Source organism: Gigantopelta aegis, chromosome 4, assembly GCF_016097555.1.
Source record: "Gigantopelta aegis isolate Gae_Host chromosome 4, Gae_host_genome, whole genome shotgun sequence".
Taxonomy (NCBI): Eukaryota; Metazoa; Mollusca; class Gastropoda; order Neomphalida; family Peltospiridae; genus Gigantopelta; species Gigantopelta aegis.
In genome coordinates this window covers 104,205,218-104,222,587 of record NC_054702.1, presented here as the reverse complement: position 1 = coordinate 104,222,587, position 17,370 = coordinate 104,205,218, and the positions used below count along the sequence as shown (strand labels likewise).

At 34.6% G+C, this 17,370-nt stretch overlaps 1 protein-coding gene across 1 annotated transcript; it reads right to left on the bottom strand.

Moving 5' to 3' along the window:
* Positions 1 to 35: 35 nt before the first annotated feature.
* On the bottom strand, positions 36 to 16,628 carry LOC121371651 (regulator of microtubule dynamics protein 3-like). Its single transcript, XM_041497694.1, has 9 exons — positions 16,270 to 16,628; positions 13,942 to 14,098; positions 12,287 to 12,459; positions 10,982 to 11,057; positions 10,342 to 10,419; positions 8,412 to 8,510; positions 7,670 to 7,723; positions 5,846 to 5,926; positions 36 to 4,419 (listed from the first exon to the last, which is right to left on the bottom strand). The coding sequence occupies exons 1-9, from the start codon at positions 16,542 to 16,544 to the stop codon at positions 4,363 to 4,365; spliced, it is 1,050 nt and encodes a 349-aa protein (XP_041353628.1). The 5' UTR covers positions 16,545 to 16,628; the 3' UTR covers positions 36 to 4,362.
* Positions 16,629 to 17,370: the final 742 nt, after the last annotated feature.

Genomic DNA, 17,370 nt, shown 5'->3' with positions numbered 1-17,370 from the left:
CGCAAATAAAATATCCCTTGCTGCCTGTCATAAAAGAGTAGCCTATGTGGCGACAGCGGGTTTCCTCTAAAAAAATCTGTGTGGTCCTTAACCATATGTCTGACGCCATATAACCGTAAATAAAATGTGTTGAGTGCGTTGTTAAATAACACTTCTTATTTCTTCTTGCAAGCATCGTCAATGGCACAGCAAACCATAGGGATTCACAATAGAACAGTAAACAAACATACAGTGCGATGTCGCTTGGGAAATGCACTTCTTCATAACCGACGTCCTTACGTTGGTCCAGTATTAACTAGACTTCATCGACGTAATTGGGTCCAGGCTCACTGGAATTGGCGGATCGGTCTTTTCAGATGAAAGCAGGTTTTGTGTCCATGTGGCCAATGGTAGAGTCTGTATATGGAGATGTCGACGTGAACGATTTAGAGATGCTTGCGTTAAGGATCTTGACTGCTGGGGTGGTCTATCAGTCATGTTATGGGGTGCCATTAGTTGGAGATGTCGCAACCCTCCTGTCATCTTCCAAAACAACGGGGCAGAGGCATTACAGTGAGATGTTACATCAATGAAGTTCTGCAGCCTGTAGTCATCCCATTCATGGCGGGTCAACGTCAGTTGATATTCCAGCAAGACAACGCGAGGGCTCACACTGCGCAACTCACACAAGATTTCTTAGCACAGAATAACATCCATATCATCGATTGGCCTGCATAGAGTCCTGATTTAAACCCAAATGAGCATCTCTGGGATGAAACTGAACATAGGATACACCACCGTCATGTGCTGCCAACAACATTGCAGGGACATTGTGATGCCGTCATTTATGAATATGACAAAATCCCTAGAGCCTTCATACGGAACCGGTTTCTATCTATGGAATGACGATGTGACGCAGTGATCAACAACAACAGTGGCCACACCCGTTACTAACTTTTCGGACCCATTCATTAGCGATTTTTAATTAATCCTAGCCATTTGCTAATTGAAACAATAAAGTTCATCCACAGACACCTTCGTATTCACATGGTTTTTTTTTCTGTAATAAAATATGACCTGAGAAATATTTTTAAAATTGGGCATATTTAATGATAATGTCGCACCTCGCGTTTCTTTTGTCGCTTAGTATATTACTGAATATTAATGTTGTAGATCTGGGTTTTTATATGTGTAGGATACAACAATAATGCCATAAGCAACCAATACTCTTCACCATAGTATTGTTGTTTTAGTTATATCTCGACCAATGTTTTTACAATGTGCATATAATAATTAGAACATTTTTCTTATTTCCAAAATTTCCTTTTCTTTTTATGTCGAGCCAAACTGGAATTATTGACAAAAAATACTTAAAATTATATCTTGGCAATATCAAAATCACATGTAAACCAAGAAACAATAACCTTCTTTAGTTGTTACTGTTCACTCTGACATAGAAATGCAGTCCAACTTCCAGCAATCCATGCTGTTGGTAGTTTTTCTAAATTCCCATGCTGTGATACTGTTACCGACTGCCAATAAACAGAACAAATGGAGGCATTTTTCACTTAGAAGTGAGCTTGTACAACATGGCCATGGTTCTTATGAGCTTTGACTTTTGTATGTTTGTGTTCTGGAATAATCAAAATTTCAGCCATTATGGTTTTAAGCTATTTAAATTCAGCTGAGGAGTTCCGAGTGGTGACATCTTTACCCCTACAGTTTTACAATGAAAATGCCACAGCAGATTAAATTCACTGTAGCTTTTGCAATAGTATATAATATGGGGGCCTGAGACCACCGGCATCTAGACACCAATGTCAGGCTTGGTAAGCCTTTAAACTTGTACAACATTTTAGGAAAAACCTGGACTGTTAACAGGTTTATCACTAACCCTCAGAGAAAAGATACCTAGGTTTTGTGCGTGATCACCTTTCTGAGGTGTTCACAATGTGGCCCAAGTGTCATGGCGGTCATTACACTCCTATATGGAAACTCACTCTACTGATGAAAGTGATATTGTAGAGAAGCCAGAAGTGTTGCAAGCGCTTTAGTCAGTGGAATATATATCAAATGCTGTCATGAATTTCGAGGGCTGCAAAGGGTAGAATGAATAGATAAAAAAACTCCTTAGTAATAAGGTATGGGCAAATATTTTTCACATTGTACAAAAGAACATATAAACAATCTTAAGTAATCCTATATAACACTATTTTTGTTTGAACAATACAAATTTTAAATAACTAAACTGCATTAGGTTAATATCACATGAAGTTACCTATAATTCAACATGTATACATGTATCAACATAACATTTATATAATGTAACAAACTAACTAACTATAAATATTTACTGGATCATACAAACATTATTGCAAATACATATTAGTTTGGAATTAATACTGTTGCATAAGTCTGGACGTTAATAATAGCAATACCCTGAGTATAAAGGGTAAAAATATTGATCTTCGTATAATAATTCTGAGTAGATTCATAAAACAAAACACAACCCTATATCAAAAGGCATCAACCAAGGTCTACAGTTTTATAAGCAATTTTCTCCAATTATAACTGATTTTCTGTATTTCTGAAGAAATTTCATCATTTGTCTTGATCACTTATATTTTAATTATTGCATAGCTTTAATGGGTCTCCTAAGAATGTATCCTATAACTGTTTGCTGTTTACAGTAATGAATTTATAGTATTCCAATGAAAATAATTAACAACATGTTTAAAAATGACATGAATATATTCAGTAAAGAATTTTACAGATAAATGTTTCAAGACATGGTGCAAAACACCTTATTTTTGTTCATTAATTAAAGTTAATGCACAAAATGACGGTCTTTGCAAAAATGTGTTGAACTATCTGTGAAGCTTGATTCTGTCAAACACAACTAAAACTTGGTGCACACATACCGATTAATGCCAACCAGTCTCTCGTATTAGCAGTAGCCTGAAAATATGTACCTGTACACACCAATAGACGTGACAGTTTAATCAGGGCAAAACTGAAGATTAGACGTCATCTTTACCCTGCATACACCTACCGATTAATGCCGACACAACTGATGAGTCAGCATTAATCCGTAGGAGTGTGACAAGCATAACAAAAACCAATTAAGTCCTGTTTTGATTGATGAACTATGTCAATGTCAGAGAGATGTGTCTGAAGCACCTATAAATATGGCCACTTTTTTTTAGACTGAAAAGAATAAAACAAAGAGCTGATTTCCTAAACCCGAGTGCTAACCCTAGAGTCCATGACAAGGCAAGGAGCAGATTGTACATTTATATACATGACCTTTCAGAACAACTTATGGTATGTATGTAAATGGGCAAATAAATGTCCATGGTTTTAAAAGTTAAACAAAGATTAGAATTTGTTTATAAATCTTGGGTATAAGTCTTTCTTTTTTGTTAGTGTATTTTTAGTAGAATTATCACAAGGCTCCATTAATCAGTAATAAAAGAAAACATCTTAGCCCAAAACTTGCCAACAAATCTTAAAATGTCTAACAAAGTAGGTACTTACATTAAGTAATGTACCTTTATTCTCTACAATCTGACTATTATATATACAGCTACAGGTATATGAAAATCACACAAAATATACCAATTCTTTTACGCTACTGAAATATACTAAAATTTCCACCATTTGAGTAATAATTTCCTATGGGTGCAGGGCTCACACTGGAGTGAAACAAATTTTGGTTTAGCCAAGTTTAAAATATGTAGAGAAATTCCTTGAACATAATTAAAATGTTTATAAATTTAACATATAACAATATAACAATTTCAGGAATATTTTTATTAGCCAAAGCCTAAATGTATAAAAATTAGCAACTGGATAATTTGGAAATGGACAGGGTGAACCCTGGGAATTTTGGGTATGGCGCTATGGAATTGAATATATACAATGTGTGTAATAAATGCAATAGCAGTATAGGGGACCTTCCCCAGAAAGAAAATGGGTTAGGGTTTAAAAAATTATACAGTAATGATAAGAGTCATTAATTTTATCAAAAGATTAACTTAAAAAAATAAATTCTGCAAAAACATTTGGGTATACCCATTTTACCCTCTGGCAGAAACCCTGACTGCATAATACAGATTTAACTGTATATTCTTAAAGTGGGAAGTGGATGCTAATATTAATTCCAATGGTGTTTTCAAACGGACAACATTGCAATAGGCAAGATTAGACATATTAGTAAACAGTAATACACACAGGCAAATTTCATTAAAACTGGTCCAGTATTAAAAATACCACATAATTACAAATATGGATTTCTATTTAAGAGTCATTATTAGTTCATAAGCAATAAACATGAATAGAAAAAGACTACAGACTACAAGAAAATTAAATCAAGAAATCTTCTCATGATGTCTGGTATTTAGGCAGAAGTTGGTCTATCTCCTTCTGGGCTTCCTCTTCCTGAAAGAGTAATCACAGTTTAGCCATTAGTGAAAACTGGGTGTCTCATCTAAACATTCAGGTTTCCACATTCAACACAAAATGAATAAAAAGTAAAGTAAAGTTTGTTTTATTTAACGACGCCGCTAAAGCACATTGATTTTTTATCTTATCATCGGCTATTGGACATCAAACATATGGTCATTCTAACACTGTTTTTAGAGGAAACCCGCTGTCGCCACATAGGCTACTCTTTTTACGACAGGCAGCAAGGGATCTTTTATTTGCGCTTCCCACAGGCAGGATAGCACAAACCATGGCCTTTGTTGAACCAGTTATGGATCACTGGTCAGTGCAAGTGGTTTACACCTACCCATTCAGCCTTGCGGAGCACTCACTCAGGGTTTGGAGTCGGTATCTCGATTAAAAATCCCATGCCTCGACTGGGATCCGAACCCAGTACCTACCAGCCTGTAGACCGATGGCCTGCCACGACGCCACCGAGGCCGGTCAAAAATGAATAAATTACAAAGGCTTTGGGTTTGATACAGTTGGAACAGTAACATAGTTAAAGTTTGATACAGTTGGAACAGTAACATAGTTAAAGTTTGATACAGTTGGAACAGTAACATAGTTAAAGTTTGATACAGTTGGAACAGTAACATAGTTAAAGTTTGTGTTGTTTAATACCACCACATGACCACATTGATTTATTAATCATTGGCAGGGTTTCTGCCAGAGGGTAAAACGGGTATGGCACAATATCCACATTTTTTTACTGATTTTATTTTTTACAAAATTAATTACTCTTATAATTACTGTCTGATTTTCTTAACCCTAACCCTAAACTCAACTCATTTTCTTTCAAAATCACAGCGCTATACCCAAATATTTCTTTCTGACAGAAACACTGTTTGGCTATTGGTTTTGAAACGTTCTCACATTCAGTCTGAGGAAACCTATTACATTTTTTTCATTCAGCAGTAAGGGATTTTTTATGTGCACATACTATAGCCTTTGACAGATCAGAACAGTAATACAAAGTAAACAATCAAAAAGTAATAATTCCCAATGCTCTTTACATAAATATGAAAAACATAATCACCCTACAACATTATGATACTGTTACCCATAGTGGGGAAGGATATAGCTCAGTGGTAGAGCACTTGCCTGAGGTGTGATTGCTCACATGTTAAATATAATATTGGTGGGTACTAGCAAGGGTGGCAACTCACTGATATAGATGGACAATATGTTAAGGGAGGGTTATCTGACTATGTGGTAGAGTACTCCCCTAAGGTGTTTAAGTCACAGGGTCAATCTCTTCAGTGATCACAACTGCTATATCAAAGGTCATGGTATATGCTATCCTGTCTGTGGGAACATGCACACAAAAGATCCCTTTAAGTAGGAGTTTAATCTGTTAGTTAGCATCATTATTACTCACGTCCTTGGTCTGCACTGGAACAGCATCAGCAGCTTCTAACCACTTGGCAACTTCATCCAGTCTTTTCAGCTCTATGTTACACTGAAACATCAGTACAGTTAAACACATGTTAACTTAAAGGCGGCCTTTTAAGACAAGTGTCTGCTTAATCAGATCAGTTTATACTATGTTGGATCATTTAAACACAGGTGGCCATATATGCCATAAATAATCATAAAAATTATTTTTGAAGTAGACAGATAAGCAATGATTTTTTTAAATTTAAAAATAATTATTTCAGCTAAACATTTTTGTTAATTCTAGAAAATCCCTAAAACTGAATCCTTGTATAAGGTGAAAATTACTTCATAATTTATCTCAGTTATCAATAAATATACTTGGGATTCCATGACACAATATTTAAAATTTAGTTTTCACAGTTGAAAGCAATATAAATTATTACATATGGAATCATTGGAGGTAAAAATCCATATTGAGCTACATTAGGATATTCAGAAATACATTGCATATGTATTGTAATTTAAAAAAATCTTGTACTGGTACCTTAGTAAGTGAAAAAGGCTATACTGGCTGAAAACATGATACAATGGCTACAAACACAGGATAGTCCCTTTAAAGGTGTAAACCCTATAGTTTCAACCTGTGAAAATGGACCCTAACTTTAGTTAATCTACAAACTTGTAACACATTGGGATAAAGTTACAATAGAGTGAAACAAGAGTTTGTGACTTTGACACGGTGAAATAACTGTAAAAATAGACTCCATAACCATTATTTTACAGACACATGTGCGTTTCTAAAAATATGAAAAATGAATTTTGTGATATTAAAAACATCAGGATGACCAGAAACAGTTCGGATGTATGGAAATGGATAATATAAACAATAAAATTGACGTAATATATACTAAAAGGCAAACGTTATTGTGACACACAAAAGACAGATAATTGATGATAAGTTTTTACTGCCGTGTATGAAACATTATAACATGGAAAGAGAAATGTCCAAAGGTATGGAAATGAGCAATAGTCCATGAAAAGGGTGCATCTGCTATATGCAAATGAACCACATCACTAGAGGGGGTCCAGAGCGAAGTTCACACAGTCAGTAGCAAGTGTGTCCACCTTGAGCATTGATATAGGCTTGGCACTGTTGTCGCATTGAGGCCACTAAACACTGGAGAAATGGATGGTACGGGCTGTGAGGGTCGCTGGCTGGAAAATTTTCTGCAGATGCGTGGTTCGGATCCATGTGTCTTGGCGAGGGGTTGTCACAGGTGGTCGGCTGCTACGGGAACGGTCCCTGACCTTGTTGTTTTGTTGATATTGTTGCCATGTGGTGTTTCTGTGATGTTGAACTGACATGCTATGTCAGGCTGCGAGGTCCCAGATTCAAGATTCCTATGACTCACCATCTGTCATTTTCACTGAGGCGTGGCATGACGAAATTGCATCAAACACTAATGGTGTTTTTCTGACTTCTGAAGGCTGTATAGAGTGGCAATGATTTGCAACTGAATGTCTAGCCTTTTATGATGAACACTGGACAGCATTTCTCCCGAATATTCATGTTTCTTGCACAAAGCATGCAATCACTGCAACAACTGCTTGGTTGCATTTCTTTGAGCTGTTTCATGCACATTTTCTCTGGTTTACAGCCATAAATCCATTCACAAATTTATTACTCCAAACAATCCATGTCACAATAACTTTTGCCTTTGAGTATATGATTTCAATTATTAAAATCGGCTCTAATAATGAAAAATATGCCTTAGTGTTTACGATAAATGAAATGGAGACAAACATGAAGAAAATATAAGCCTACCTTAGCAATATACAGCAAATTTTCCTTCCAAATGGTGGGTCTTAATCTATCAGCCTGAAAACAAAATGTATAGTTAGAAGAGAGTAAGTACACAAAATATTTCCTCACTGATCTTTCATGTTATGTACCACATTCACATTCTGAAATAACACGACTAAATGTCATGTAACACACCAGGCAGGGTTCAAATTTTACCACAGCAATGACAGCAAATGCCATGGTTGCCCTCCTTATTTGTCGATGTGCTCAACAAGAAACATGCTGTGGTGCCTTACTTGGTTTGCCACCATGACCTTTTCATACACTCCATGTTGTATATATGTAAGAAATAGTAAAATTATCATTGGCAATATGATAAAAGGCATCTATATCCAACAAATTGCATAGGCGCCCAAAGGCACCAAAGTGAAATTGTTTTGTTTGATAAAACGTAACTTGAAGAACATTTTTGCATTGGTGCCCTAATTTGGATTATTAAACGGAAGGCAAGACATGCTGTGTCCCCAAAATTAAAATTTGACCCCTGACCAGATATGATAGCTTGTGAGACATAAGAGGCAATAATTATACCTGTCAATTTTACTATTTTCAGCAACTCTATGTACAGGGTACCTAGAGGTAATTATTATGTCGAATAAAATGATTAAATTAGTAACACTTTAACACATTTTGTACCACAGCATAATGTAATTAATTAATTGGTAGCTGCATGATAAATAAAAATACAGAGAAAAACACTTACAATAAGAAATGATTCTAAGGCATCTTCTATTTTGGCTTCTGGTGGGGCAGCTATTAATGTTGCTGCCAGTTTTCTTTCCATCCAAGACAGCATGTATACCTGTAAAAAACACCCCTCACATTATTGATATACAGTGAAATCCTTTATTTCTGAGGGATTATATTTCTATGATCTTGTTGAAAAAAACTAAACATTTACTATATTATCATAAAGAACAAGATTAAAATCAAAATATTTTGACTGAAATGCTAAAATGTTATTGGCGAATACAGATTTAGATTGGTGAATACAGATTTAGATTGGCGAATAGAGATTTAGATTGGTGAAAGAAATTGAAGATGGCAAATTTTTTGGCGAACAAAAATAGCCACCAAGGGCTAGCCCTGTTCTTTAGGGTTTGACATTATAAAAGGTATCTAAATAGGTAGAGGTCTTTTAACAACTTTTTACCTACAGCATGACGCAACAGATCTAAACCCCCATCCACCCCCCCAAAAAAACCCACAAACCACAAACTTTTTTCTTGCTTATGGTGGCTTAAAATGGTTTCCAAAAATCATGCAATTTTTTTTATTCAGAACCACCTAAATGACAAAAAAACACATAAAACATTGTATATATTGTACATGTGTGTACCCTACTTTAAGGTTAAGTCATATTTTGCCATCTGGTAACCCGACAAATAGTCTCCTGCAAAAGTAAAACAAGGGACAGACAAAGTACTAAGTGACTATGATATACAGAAGTTGGTGTCTTGACATCTCAGTGTTCTCGCTGCTCCATTTAAGCGGGGCGGCCCTCCCCGCTACTGCCACCCTCCTTTTATGTTCTCCGCCCTCCTTTATTTTTCTGCGCCCCTCTTTATTTTCCAGCACCGATCACCGCTATTTCCAAATGCTCACTTTTTTCCACTCATAAAAAAACAACGATTAGTCTGCACACTGGACATCAAAGGAAACAAGCTGCATTGTGTATGAAACGGCAATTGATGAAACATTTACCGTAAAGTAATTTAACAGTATTTTTAACAGCCTCTATTTTGTCCCATACCTGTTTCCATTTGTATGTTTAATACACACAATAAAAGTTATCTTTTATTTGAGCAATGAAAACATTTTAATTTTTTACGGATTCGACAATCTCCGATTGAAAAAAAACCCCACTTATTTGGCGCCAAATTTGTCACGTGATTAGAACAGTCATTCTGTCTTTTGTTTCCACTAACTATAGTCTGATATTTTGTCCTCAGTTGCAGATACAATTGGTTGTAACTGATGATTTTTACTTTCTGTCATTCTGTTTATTCAGCAGTTCTTTATAAAATGTTGTAAATTATCATTTTGGGGGGATATCACCGCTTGTAAAAACAATGGAAGTGGTAGTGTTTATCATTAAAATCATTTATCTTGGGTGCCAAATGATATATCCACCGCCTTTACAAAAAACGAAAATACTTTTTTTTATTAGCTGGCGATAATATTTTATCACAGCGATCGATTCATTCGATGAAGATGGAAATAACAAAAAATGTATCCGACATTAGGGATTACTTTACAAACATCTTTATTGTTTTTCGTGGTAACCAAGCTCCTCCCTCCCCCCATTTTTATTTTTTGCTTTTCATTTTTTGAAGGGTGTGGTGCCGTGCGGCCGCCCTCATTTAATTTTCACCCAGCGAGAACACTGCATCTATTGTGTGATTTTGTTTTTGAAACTGGATTAGGTCCAAAATATTACCCCACCTTCAACTTCTGACTACTCCCAACAACTTGGCAATGTTAGCCAAATTTTGGCCCCAAAAAGTGCCACCAAGTTTCATACACACAAGTCTAAAACATTAAATAATAGTTGCTAATAAATGTTCAAATTGATAGCTACTATCGCTAATACAAAATGTGAAAACAAATGTTCCTTGGGAACCATTACTCACACTGTAAGCCCACCTCCCCATCATGTGGTGATTGAATGGATCATTCGGTTTCAGGTCAATGGATCTCTGAATATGATCCTGAAACAAAAGTCAAAGAAATATGTAACGGATTTTCACTACTACACGTATTTTCTAGATAACCACTAGCCTACTTGTATACAATAGCTATTGACAATTTATGAAAATTAGATTAAAAACATCTCAGCATTGTTTGAGAAAAAAACTAAAACAATGACAAACATGCCTTTTATTTAATATTTAAATTTCATTTTTAGTAAATTGTTACAAAGATGTAATTTATTTGAACTTTCATTATTATATTCAGTGTAATTATTTTAAATATATAAAAAAATATTGATGGTAAAAAATCTATTTCTTCTTTGTTCACAACTAAAAGTTTGTTTTGTTTAACAACACCACTAGAGCAGTGATTTATCAATCATCGGCTATTGGATGTCACACATTTTGTTCACTACCACTGTATATGATATGACATACAGAATACTACGTGTAAATATACTGATCATACAGACAACAAAATACAAAATGTTTTCTTATTTGCGGTCTTCTGTGGATGAGCAGTTTGTTCATTGCTAATAGTCATAACTTAATATATCATGCACACAAATGTATGTACTACCTTGATTAAAAATCCATTCTTAATTTTCTCTTGGCTACCAAGGTGTTCACCGTAACTTCCTAAACTTATTGCATACCTGAAATAGGAATCACATTGAAACTTGAATATCTGAATTAGTATTAAACTTGCTACATGATAATTAAACTAAGGTCGATGACAATTACCCTTTACACTGTAATTTTTTCATATAAAAAATAAAACCTCTCAAAACTATTTTGACAGCAGTCATGGTAATTAGACCAGTTTTAATTTTAATGTGTCGAAGCATTTTAATAAAACAGCTAATTTTAAATTTGAATGTTGTCAGTATTCCAATGATGTCATATTGCATCACTTTACAATACAAAAAAACTGGGTGCATGACATTTCCATTTTCAGAACGCTGGAAAAATTCTAGTGCACAATTGTTACAGAATTTGTTTTGTTTACACATTACTAATGCATCTGACTGTCTTTGTAGAACACCTTGTGATAAAAAAACTTGTAGTATTTATAAAGTGAAATTATAGTAAGATATGTTATATTTATTCTGTATGAAGATGAGAAAAGTCACTGTTGTCGACCATAAGTACAAATTAGATGTGCTCGTCTCTAGTGGCCAAACAACTGCTGTCTCTCTGTCTAACTATCTAATTCATCTGCCAATCGCAATCTCCCCAGTTAACATTGTCCTTTTAAATTTTTGTAGTTGGGTGGGGTGGGTGGTGTGGGGGCTAACAATATCTGGTCACCTTAGCTTTAAAGTTAGCAGGTGGATCATTGCTCCCCAACCAATCTCCCTAACAACAATTAATCAAGTACAAGTTTCATGATATGAGCATACCCACATCATACCATACAGAGTTACTTCCCATATATCAATTTATGGTCTTTGGTGCAACAGTGAATCAGTTTATTTGAATACTTTATTCAAAGCCTAATAGTGATATATTTATTTCCTGACCAGCAGATTGATACATACTCTTTAATTATTAAGGAAATGCAACATGTTAAAATATACATTTTTTTTTTTATTTCATGAAGAAAAAAACTGTGGAAACCCCTAAATCTAGCACTCTTAAGTATATTATATGAAGTAGTAATACTAGACAGAATGAAGTTTCCAAAGCATTCATGCACCAAATTATCAAATGTGAATAAAAGTTTCAATATTAAATCACCAAAAACCCAATTCTTTAAAAAGCCTTAATTTTGTTATATTTTGTCTGGCTAAATGAAAATCTGAAAACATTCTACCACAGATTTTGTGAATAAAGCGTGCAAATGATGATGAAATGTCATCCGATATCCATCACTACCTATTACCATCTATGAGCACTGGAACACTTTTCATCCAATTTCAGACTTGATGATGCATGATCCACAGATTGCTGCAAGAAATCTTTTGCCTTGGCTGGGTTATCTCGTGATTTCTCAATCTTTGAGACCAGATAACATGCTTTTGACATCCTCCAGTGAAATCCACAATCTGCAGAATGCTATGAAAAAAAAAAAAAATGCAGAAAAAAACATTACTATATTATTTTTATATATTTGAAAAAATATCATAATAGGGAATATGTTGTTTTAAAATATTTGTATTGCAAACTTTAAAACTTACATAGCGAAAATTTTCCCTGTACCAGGTATGCATAAATTTGGTAAATTCTGAGAAACCTGATGGAAATGCAAAGACAAGAGGTATACATGTTTTGTGATGAGTACACTTAATTGTATAGTACTTCTTAATCAATAATCATATAGCATGATAGTAAAATCTTATTAATATATTACATTTAAAAATTGTTATTTTGATCTCTGTTATTTTGTTTTATTGAGGTTGAGAAATGGTCCCATGGCATAATTTTTATCTAAACACAGTTATCTTCAGGTGTTTTGATCAGTCCCTTCAACATTGATGTAACAACATTTGACTTCTTTTGCAAGGAAAACACCTATTAGGACTCATCATTAACTACATGTACATTTTTATATCATTGCAAAATGGTTCTCAAGACAAAATAAACTCACATTACCAATGAATGAAAAAAACACCAATGATGTTTCTTTTGTGCAAGTCTGTTTGTGTACATGTAATGTCATTGATTTTGTCAAAACTGTTACCTTTATGGAATAGGTTTCATAACTTTGACAGGCTAAAAATTTATATTATCTCGCCTTCATGTAAAATTCTTTAATCTCATTGGTTGTTTGCCGTTGGACAAATCCCTTATCCCCCCTGTGGGCGGAGCCAAATTCTCTTATACCCCGTCTGTAATTTACAACAGTTTCCAGCCGCCCCAGTTAATGCTAAAGCAATAATTAGATTATAAATAACATTGATACTCAATCAAGTATACATAATTAATTTTATTTTTACTATAAAATACACTATTTCAATACTTTTAAAAGCTGCAATGTTGAACTCGGCCACCTAATTACGGTCGTGGTTTTATTGTATTAATGCGCGATTAGCAACAGTTGTGGGGTTTTTGTTGTTTTTTAAATATTTTTATTTTTTTTACTACATACATTTGTGATAAAAAAAAAAAAAAATTATTTATTAATATCTGTTTCAGACAATTTCGTATTACAAACATTTGAAGTTAAAAAGTCGTTTATCGATGGAACTATTTTTCGTCACTGGCAAGTGGTTTCGTTCGCGTCCGCGTGGTACGGCTCCGTTAATAAATTGTTAACAATTATTATCTGGCGTTATTTTGTTTATTTGGCTATATGGTTTAACATGTCGGCAAGATAAATTCGTTGTAGAAGCATGTCTCAGGGTATATGGCTTTTTATGTACCCTCTGTGTGCTCTTTTACCCCCTCGCCTTCGGCTCGGGGTAAAAGAACACACAGAGGGTACATAAAAAGCCATATACCCCTCGTGATGCTTCTACAACTTATATTATCCACTGCATGAAGAAATACCTTCTGCCAATTCCGACCCCTGAATTATAATAAAGAATGTGAGCAAACCTGTGGTGCACTTCGAGACAGAAGACGGAAAGCTTCTTCTTGATTCTTTTCATCACCTTCAAACAGCTTTTCTACTTTGTTGAATAAAACATGTGTATCCAAGATCTTATCTTCAGTTGATCTGTTCTTTGATCCTTTTGATATGTCTGAGTCACTTCTGAAAAACAAAATACATAAAAAATAAATATTATTTCATCTGATATAACAATAAAACCATGAAGAGTAAATTTTACCCGATACCATACTGATTATTTCTCAATATCCACTGAAAACAACATCACATACAATTAATACAATTACAGAAATGTAATTATTAATGTCATTTCTAACTGATGAAATAACTATAAAAACACTGTATACCTAAAGTGAACCAAATTTAAAACTATTAGTTTAAAACCAAAATACTGATTTAAAAAATAACAATTCTCTCTCTCTGTCTCTCTCGGTCGAATCCGGGTCGTTTCGCCCTTATTCCTATTCGCCCCCGAGTCGTTTCGCCCTTATTCCTATTCGCCCCCGAGTCGTTTCGCCCTTATTCCCGTTCGCCCCGAGTCATTTCACCCTTAGAATGAGTCATTTCGTCCTCCATTATGAGTCGTTTCGCCCCTATGTATTGGGGTGGTCCGAAACAAAATGTGGACAACTACAACAAATTTATTTTTCGTTAGATTTTACCCACATTTTGTCCAGACAGAAATCTTGAAAAAAACAATGGCATGGATTCCACATACTAGATGAAATAACTATAAAAACACTGTATACCTAAAGTGAACCAAATTTAAAACTATTAGTTTAAAACCAAAATACTGATTTAAAAAATAACAATTCTCTCTCTCTGTCTCTCTCGGTCGAATCCGGGTCGTTTCGCCCTTATTCCTATTCGCCCCCGAGTCGTTTCGCCCTTATTCCTATTCGCCCCCGAGTCGTTTCGCCCTTATTCCCGTTCGCCCCGAGTCATTTCACCCTTAGAATGAGTCATTTCGTCCTCCATTATGAGTCGTTTCGCCCCTATGTATTGGGGTGGTCCGAAACAAAATGTGGACAACTACAACAAATTTATTTTTCGTTAGATTTTACCCACATTTTGTCCAGACAGAAATCTTGAAAAAAACAATGGCATGGATTCCACATACTAGATGATAACCATGTCACCTGTATCGACTTCGCTGAGATCGCATAGGGCAAAAAGCATGTAATTTTGTGCTGGCTTCCATTTTGACTTTTTTATAGAATATTCTACAAGAGGGGTGAAAGGATATGACTTAATCTAACAACCGTTGAATGTAATAACATGTTATGATATAAATGCAAATGTGATGACGTCATATTATTTTATTATTATTAATATTATTTGATTGTTTAAAGATACCACTAGAGATCATTGATTTTATATTAATATTTTAGTCTTTCACCACTCTATAAGATTATTCCATAAAAAACCAAAATGGCAGACAGCAGAAAATTGCATGTATTTTGCCCTAAACTGGCTGTAACGAGAACAGACATCGATATGTTATGTTAAAACCTGTTTAAAAAAGCACAAAACACGCATTATTTTAAAACATTTTAATAACAAAATACGCATTATTTTAATAACAAGGACAACAACAATGCCATATATAGCATACAACAAGCATTTTTTAAATGTAAACTGAAGCAAATGGACCTTTTAATATTTCATCAGCATAGATGTAAACATGACACGTCAATGGATATTACAGAGGCCAATTTTGCAAATTTGCAAAAAAGCGGTCCCCCCCCCCCCCACACACACACCCCAAAGCACTTTATAACTAATATGTCCTATCGACAATATCATTGTGTAGGCTAGTCTTTGTACTTATTAATATAAAATACATCAGGCCCGTAGGAACTGGGATGGTGTGAGGGGAGGGGTTCTTTAAACTATTGCACATAATAACATATACATATAAATGGTGTTTATGGTTGATAAAGGGTTACAAATTGATAATCTATATCTGATTTGCAACTAGAGTCACGTAAACAAATTTATTCATTATTCACAAACATAAACATGAGGGCGAAACGACCCGGTATGGGTGCAAAACGACACGGGGCGAAACAACATGGGGCGATCGGGAATAAGGGCGAAACGACCTGATACCCTCTCGGTCTCTCTGACCATACAGTCATATTCTATTGGCGGATCAGGAAGTGTTAGTTTTGACGTAGGAAGTATTCACTTAATGTATGCCCTGACATAATGTTCAGTTTTATCTTGATAAACTAGAACAGATATAGATTAGACTTTTATTTCTAGTAAGAATAAGCAAGTTAAATGAAATTGACGATTAAGTTAAAGCTTACGAAATAAACGACAAATTTGCATCCTCAAAAATCTCATCTTCATCTCCACTACTTGCTGAATAAAATTCGTTGCGTTTTTTTCTTTGCTTAAATCCTCTGAGTGTCGATAAATGTTCGGCAAGCACAGACATCTGTGTTGCCAGTTCTGCAATGGCATTGGACAAGCTGTCCATCTCTCTTGCAACTCTTTGTAAGCGAATACACAAAATCGTTACTCCTGATCCAAACAACAAACCTGTTCCAATACCTACTAGAAAGGATTTACTAAATGACATCTTGGAAAAGAATATTAGCAGACCCAGCCCAATTATATTATAAGTCAAAACCGGGGTAGAACGCCTCCGTCTATTTTGACAAGATCTCCCGACTCTCTTATATAAATCCAAGTCAACACAATATTATAAGGGAGACAACTCTAATAACTCTAAGCACAGGGAATAAAATGTTCTGTTCTGTTCGAATCGGACTACAAGTACTACTGAATTTTTCGTTGCCACATAAAATTATATTCTATGGATACTCATTAAAGTTTAGAATGAAGTCGTATGGTAGGACCTAAGCCCCAGAATGTGCATGCTTTAAACAAATAATAATAATAATAATAATAATAATAATAATAACAGAACCATATAATATTTATTTTACAGTGTTTTTTTTTTACATTTATGTTTGGGCTAAATCAAAGGAGGGGAGGGGACGAGAAGAAGAAATAAATGGGCAAAATACGAACAAACATATTGAAATCTTTCCCAGCAACGTAATGTTTACAATTTTTACAAACTTCGGCTATAAAATATATTATTACTATTATTATTATTATTATTATTATTATTATTATTGATTAATAATATTTAATGATAGATCAATTTACAGTTGCTTATTATAGACTTAAATAAACGTAAAAATGTATACATACATGTATATATAGAATATGCAAAGTGAAATTTCGATTTTCTCTTTTTAATCCACCAAGTCTGTCTTGGGTACGTTCTCCGGGTATAAATAATAATATTAATAATGTTCAAGACAGATACAAAGTTGTACCTTGTGGGTACTTTTTTGCTTCCCGTGAGAAGCCGCTTCAACCTGGTACGTTTGATG